Raw genomic sequence first — 6,874 nt, 5'->3', positions numbered from 1 at the left:
CCCCGCCGCCGTGAATTAATCAACGTATTTGTTTTTGAACAGACGGATTCGTTTGCACGAAACTGCAATTTATCAAGTGGTGATTTGTTTTCAACGCAACAATAGTTTCATCTCGCACCCTGTGTGCGATGCTAAAGTTCGGGTGAGGTGGAATGCTGCCGCGTGAGTCGCGATAGATTGGGGTTTGTTGAAAGGTCAGGTCAGCTGACGCGATCGCTGTCTTCCTAGCACGCAGCGAAAGACGCTGCAGTTGTTCAAATGCGATTTTCACATGGCAAGAAAAATGTCCCGACTTGAAAACAAACACGTCCACCCACCCGTCTCCCTGAGGATGCCCCTCGCATCTATTCGACCCAATGCGTGCTGCGCGACGCGTGGCCAAAAGTGCGTGTGCTTGCCCGCGCGCGACCGCTCGCGCGCGTGCGCGTGCGCGCGTCCCACCCCTTCCCAGTGTGCTACAAAAGAGGCGGCGTGTGCTGCGCTCACAACGCTTCAGCATCCTCCGCACATCCACCGGAAAACTTCCCCTTTGCTTCACTCTCCTCTTCATGGGATGTTAGCCGAAACTTTTTTGTGAGGGCAGCGACACGTGTGTTTTCTTGCGGACTGATTGGGACGCGAACCTCCCCTCAAAGGCGTTTTCCGAGTTTGTTCCGATGTGGATTCTTCAACGCCTCAAGAGCCAAGCGAGGTGCCGTTCGAAGGACGCGTTAGGAGCCCCAAGTGCTGGACGAACTGACAGAACCAAGCAGCGAAATGGTCCAGAACGTGATTCTGGTCTTTTTTCGCAGGAGACTCAGCCAGCGGCCCGCGGTGGAGGAGCTGGAGAGTCGGAACATCTTGAAGCGTAAGTTTGCAACAACCATTTCAAGTCTTTGGCCGTGTCTGGATCCGGATCGATGATCTACGTTGAGCTTGTGAGAATGCACGGGAAGCGAATGGACTGATTTTCAAAGTCACCATACCTGATAATTATTACAACATGCCCTAACTTGAATCTGTGTGTATATATATATATAAATTCGTCTTGACTGGACTGCTTAACTAACTTTGATCCCATTTTGAATCTTCCATGACAGTCAGTCAGACATTTCATAGGATCCAAACTTGCGGCAATACATTCATGCGAGGAATGACGCCCGAAGTCAGTTGTCCTCAGCCACGTCCTATCGCTCCGAATGGCCACCTGTGAGACTGTGAGCAGCTGCTTGTGCCATCCAAACTTTGTTGTCCTTCCGTCACCGCATCACTGCACTGAAATTCATTTCAAGTCTCCAATGCATCGTAACGCAGAATTTGTGGTGTTGTTTGAGCCAAATTTGGGTTGGGGTGCAACTGTTTCACAATTGATCTTATCATCTGTTTAACCAGTTCCGTAATGACCGCCAGGTGCTGACATTGGCCACTCCAATGCCTCAATACGACTCGAATACAATGTTGTCCTAATATTGGTTTGAATTTCAAGTCTCCAATGCATCGTAACGCAGAATTTGGGGTGTTGTTTGGCAGCGAGAGCCAAATTTTGGTTGGGGTGCAACTGTTTCACAATTGATCTTATCGTCTGTTTAACCAGTTCCGTAACGACCGCCAGGTGCTGACATTGGCACTCCAATGCCTCAATACGACTCGAATAGAATGTCGTCCTAATATTGGTTTGGCTTTCTTACAACCAGAAAGAAATGACCTGACCGAGCAGGAGGAGAGGCGAGAAATAAAGCAACGGCTGAACAGAAAGGTATGCCGCCGCAGTTTCTCCAACGGCGTCGGGGCAGCCGCAAAGACGTTCAGACCAACGGTGAAGATGAACCTTCGCGGCGCGGCTGACTCCGATTTGTTTTTGTGCAGCTCAATCAGCGGCCGACCGTGGATGAGCTGCGGGACAGAAAGATTCTCATTCGTTTCAGCGACTATGTGGAAGTGGCCAAAGCTCAGGACTACGACAGGCGGGCGGACAAGCCCTGGACCAGACTGTCAGCCGCTGACAAGGTCGCTCGAAAAATCCTCCTTCATATGGATTATATTTATTATTTACCCGAAAAGTAGCCTTGACATGACAGCATTCAGTGTGTCCAAACAACAAGGAAGCATGCATGAAGGGTCACACGCTGAATGGAGCTTTTTTTTTTTCTTTTGTCATGCAGGCGGCCATCCGTAAAGAACTGAACGAGTTCAAAAGTACGGAGATGGAGGTTCATTCTTCGAGCAAACACCTGACGAGGTTTGTGCGCCGGTGCGCTCGTGACATCGTAAATCCAATGTGCTTCCTTTCGCCGTATGCGCACCTTTGTGCCACATTTCGTTTTGTTTTTTTTTTTTTTGCACTCCCTCTCCCTCGCAATGAAGAGGTCACATCTTCAGTTCACATTTTGCTTGTTCAAGACAAAATCTCTCGTGCTTAATAGCCAGCGGATTATTTGGGGTCGTGCTCACGCAAGAGCCCCTTCTTGAACAAAGGCAGCGGCTACTTTATGAGACCTCCGAGCTAAGAATAGAGCTCCTGATTGATGAAAGCCCCGGAGGAGAAGATATGAACCCACACTCATCCTCTTTTTTTGTTTCTGTCCCCTGCGCAGGTTCCACCGGCCTTAGCAAGGTTTCTTCTGTGAAGAGTTGCTGATATTTGGTTCAGTCAGTGAAGACCTTGCACAGAGTCTTCCAGTGTACCCGCCCACAGTCAGTGGGTGTCCTGATATTTGGGTCCAGCAAACCTTAGAGGCTATGTCTCTAGAAATAGAGCGGCGAGTAGACGAGACGACACGCAGCAAGATCTACTCACGGGAGCATCTCACGGACCTTCGTGTGACCTTGTCGGGGGAATGGGGAAGACTCGCGGTCTCAGAGACGTTTTTTTTCTGGAGGTGGGGTGGTAAAGTGACTCTTTTCAAATCCTTATTTGCAATGCCATGACGGTGGGGCAAAGGTGCATGTGGCCCGGCGGCACTATTCCACTGTTGTTTGAGACGTCACCAACCCTGTCCTGTGTCTGACTCTCACTGGTTCAGTCGCTGACGAGTTTCATACGGACAGCCTCAATGTTCTGAATCAAAAACCTTGTCTGCGTACAAGACAACCTCCCTTTGTAAGCACTATTTATTGTCCGCACAATACAGGTTTTCAATTTGTAAGAAAGATTTGTGTGTCCGTTGGACTTCTATCATGTTTTGTTTTTTTTTTTTAATCATTATTGCTATATAATAGCCAGGGGTGCACATAAGTGGTGCGGCGGTGCACATGCGTGCAGAAAATTTGGAATGGGCACGTCACTGCAAAAGTACAGCAGAAAATAGTTTCCGATCCAATCAAAAGGCCCATTTGTATAGTACCTTTCAAAGAGTTGCATAATTGGACCGCAATTTAGCACAGGGCCAGTCAATGGCGCTGTGTTGCCGTCAACAAATAGAGACTGGTGACAAGTTTCCGGTCTAGCACTGTTTTCTTACAGAGAAACACTCTGAGAGTAGACTAGAGCAGGCATCGGTGTTCATCAAACGCAATGGAAAGCATCGACATGAGCTTAGCATCGCTGTAAGCTCACAGCTCAAAAGAGTGTCATTTTTACCTTTTCCTATCTATGTCCACTTTTAATAAGATGGTAGTTCTGAATATGCCTGGCAAACATGCTATTTTTGGTATAGTTCACAGTTGTATTGTGATTACTTTTATTTTTTGGTTTTTGTCAAGCCCTTCTCGATGGCATCGAACGGAAGTAAAAAAAAAAAAAAGGGCAAACGGGGGCCGAGATGCACGCTATTGTGGTTCTGAATATGCCTGGCAAACATGCTATTTTTGGTCTAGTTCACAGTTGTATTATTATTATTTTAAATTTTTGGTTTTTGTCAAGCCCTTCTCGATGGTATCTAACAGAAGTAAAAAAAAAGAAAGGGCAAACGGGGGCCGAGATGCACACTATTGTCCTCTCCCCAAGCACCAACAAGGTATGTTTGGATCAACTTTCAAACTTTTCAGTTTCAAGCTTTTTTAGGCTACAAAAAAAGTACAGAACAATAATTTTGTACTGTATTGTGTGTTTGTAGGCCACGAAAAAAGCAAAAATAGTACGTTGATGTAACGGGCCACCTCTTCCCCAGTTGGCCCATTAAATCAGGATCCACGCTGACAAATGGTAGATGGCGTTTTAAAAAACATCACCACCAACAACAGCAAATCGCACCACATGCTGTGAAAGCCCCCGTATGGCAACATCTCTGTTAGCTACTTTCAATTGGCTGTGCAGTTTATGCTTCATTTTTGACATCAGCACACGTCTTGTGTGATTCACAGTGTTCTCTTGGCAATCGAAGGGGACAGATGGCCGCTCGGGTTAAATTTCTACTGTACAGTCACAGTAACAGCTCGCTCTGTGGAGTCATGAATGGCTCGAGTGTCCACTGTGGCAGGTGGTGAGGTGTCTTCTACCTGCAATAGCCAGAAACCTGTGGAGGGCTACGACGCAAAGGGATGCTCTTGTGAGTGCAAAGGGGATTTCCTGATTCACAGGTGTTGCCCTGCATGGATGGTGATTCTCAGCAGTTTTATCCAGCGCCAAAAAATCATATCATACGTCCACCCTAAGCTAACTTCTTCTCATGCTCTGCCTCGGCGTATTGGAAAAGCTGTACAGAGATGGTTCTCATGTACTTCTTCCTTTTCTTACTCTGCATTCTAATACACCGAATTAAATTATTTACGGCAGTGTCTGATAAGCATTGCAGTCAAGCAGAATGATTCAGCATGATAAATAATATGATCGATTTTTCGTCAAAAGGCAGTAGTAGTCGAGTATTTGAGTCAATGTCAATGTATCACAGAATTGTGAAACTCTGGCAACAGCCGCGTTTCCATACATGTGCAATAGCTCCCTCCTGTGGTCGCTCAGGTAAAATGCAGCATACTGTCCTCACATTCCCTTGGAACAGTCACCTTGTAACTATGACAAGTCAGTTTGTAATTGCAGCCATTGTTGTTGTCCCAATAATTTGAGCCTTTGACATGATAGCAGATGGCGAATTCCAGTAAAGCTCCTGGCAGCAAAATGAAAGGCGGCACCGGCAGACGGAATCGGAAGACGTCGGTCCCCGGAGCGTCGCGTTCCCCTTCTGCCCCACTTGAGACCCAGGAGGCCGCTGTGTCCGTGGATGTTCTCCAGTTGGTAAACGAGTAGTGCACTGTGACCTTTTTCTCGTAGTCTAAATTAAGTACTTGTATGGTGCCCGCAATGCCCAGCTCGGAGCACACGATGTGCTCCAGACACACGGCCTGCGCGCGCACACGCGGCAGGAAGTCGGCTTGAGCGCCCAAGTTCTCCGGGAAGCAGGGTTTAAAGTGAGGCAGCGACAGCTCCAGAGATTTCCCGAAGGCCCTCTCGGAGCTCATCAGTAGTCGGAACATGACATGTTGGGGTATCAGGGGTCGCTCTTGAACTTTAAACACCTTCACCTCCTCTAAATCGAGGCCCAGGGAGTCCACAAAGCGAACCTGCTGGCTCCTGAGCTCCCGCCTCCGTTCCGCCGGTGACGGAAGAGACCGAGCTCGTCTCCTCATGATCGTCTTGGTCGGCGGATCGGCGGTCACGCTGACGTTTGAGTCCTGCTTTAGCGACGGAGGTCTCGGGCCCGGAGGGCGGATCAGAACCGGCACCTTGGGGGCTTGCGGTTTGGAGTCGTAAATGCAGCGAAGATGAATGGTGGTGGTTCGGGGGACGGCCGTCCAGCTCGGGTCGCCCATCGCAGCGTAATTGTCGCGTCTCCATTTCTCGCCGGCATTGTCCATGCTTGTTACGTGAATGAGCAAACATGGCAAGCAAGATAAGACAGCAAATGTTCAATTTTAGGTCATCACATTGCACGAAGTCACATTTCAATCACGGTCACAAACACAAATAAATGAACAATGCACAACAGACCTTTCCACTGGGTTGTTTTTGTTCCTGGATGCAGTGAAGGTAGCAAATGGCAGTCAAATTCAGTCGGCAACAAAAATGTAACCCGATCCAGAAAAAACGAGCGCGAGTCAAGAGCAGCTGATGATGTAGTGCAACAAGAGACTCAGCGGAAACAACGGCAATATATTGCGACTTTCAGCGTAGCCCCTCGCATTTAACTTGAAACCTTTCCTGGGGATGGGAGGTGCTGTAGCGAGAATATTTATAGCAGACAGCGCTGGGCTGCCCCTTCCTTCTCTTATATTACCTGCAGTGATTTCATCTCATCTCGCAATGACTAAAGCCCATGTTTCATTCGGGGTTCTTTTTGCCGATGGGAAACTGTCATGACTGACGAGGCTGGGGCCAAACAAGCGCGAACTGGTATCTAGGAAACAAGTTAGAAACCTTCATAACGTTAAAATTGTCAAAGTCCTCAGAATTTTAGTCTCTCAACCGAAAGTATTATCGGGTTTCTGTCGTCCTGCAAACAGTGACCAACATTGAGAAATATTTTCTGACATGTGATGGACCAGACCAGTCACTAATTCTGAATGAATGTGTCTTTCAGTTGCTGTTTTTAGCAGTTGAATCAATTTCAGCGTGCAATACGACAATTACATGCATTTAAAAAGCAAAACGGGCCTCTGCACTGGGGTTGTCGCACACAGGCGCACAATCAGGGGTTGAAGGTGGTCTCCAAGTGCCCACTTTCAAATGCGCTTTGTGCGCCGATATCCTGCGTGGACTCCAGCGAGTCCATTTAAGCTTCAGGCATTCGGACTGCGCACCTCTCCCGGAAGGAATTTAAAAGGATCGAAGCGAGCGGCTTTCATTTGCTGGGAAAGAATCACTCCCACAACGGCGCAAACGCCCCTTCCTAACTGCGTCAGCTACGAAAATACCAAAAGAAGGAAATCTCCACCCATGCGGGCAGTTACGGTCAAAAGCACA

General features: G+C 48.0%; 2 protein-coding genes across 4 annotated transcripts in view; one reads left to right on the top strand and one right to left on the bottom strand.

The window, feature by feature from the left end:
* Window positions 1–3,146, top strand: part of phactr3b (phosphatase and actin regulator 3b) — a 23,201-nt gene extending 20,055 nt beyond the window's left edge. For all 3 annotated transcript variants that reach the window (XM_019879579.1, XM_019879578.1, XM_019879581.1), the window contains exons 9-13: window positions 792–847; window positions 1,674–1,735; window positions 1,846–1,986; window positions 2,142–2,218; window positions 2,574–3,146. In XM_019879579.1, the coding sequence (XP_019735138.1) occupies window positions 792–847; window positions 1,674–1,735; window positions 1,846–1,986; window positions 2,142–2,218; window positions 2,574–2,589 (352 nt within the window). In that variant the 3' untranslated portion in view covers window positions 2,590–3,146. The remainder of the gene's footprint in view (window positions 1–791; window positions 848–1,673; window positions 1,736–1,845; window positions 1,987–2,141; window positions 2,219–2,573) is intronic.
* Window positions 3,147–3,772: 626 nt separating this feature from the next.
* On the bottom strand, window positions 3,773–6,769 carry ppp1r3db (protein phosphatase 1, regulatory subunit 3Db). The gene is made up of 2 exons (XM_019879305.1): window positions 5,903–6,769; window positions 3,773–5,770 (listed from the first exon to the last, which is right to left on the bottom strand). Exon 2 carries the CDS (start codon window positions 5,767–5,769, stop codon window positions 4,873–4,875), a length of 897 nt encoding a protein of 298 aa, XP_019734864.1. The 5' UTR covers window position 5,770; window positions 5,903–6,769; the 3' UTR covers window positions 3,773–4,872.
* Window positions 6,770–6,874: the final 105 nt, after the last annotated feature.

The sequence above is a fragment of the Hippocampus comes genome, unplaced genomic scaffold (genome assembly GCF_001891065.2).
Source record: "Hippocampus comes isolate QL1 unplaced genomic scaffold, H_comes_QL1_v1.1 scaffold44, whole genome shotgun sequence".
Taxonomy (NCBI): Eukaryota; Metazoa; Chordata; class Actinopteri; order Syngnathiformes; family Syngnathidae; genus Hippocampus; species Hippocampus comes.
This window is presented reverse-complemented; position numbering and strand designations above follow the sequence as displayed.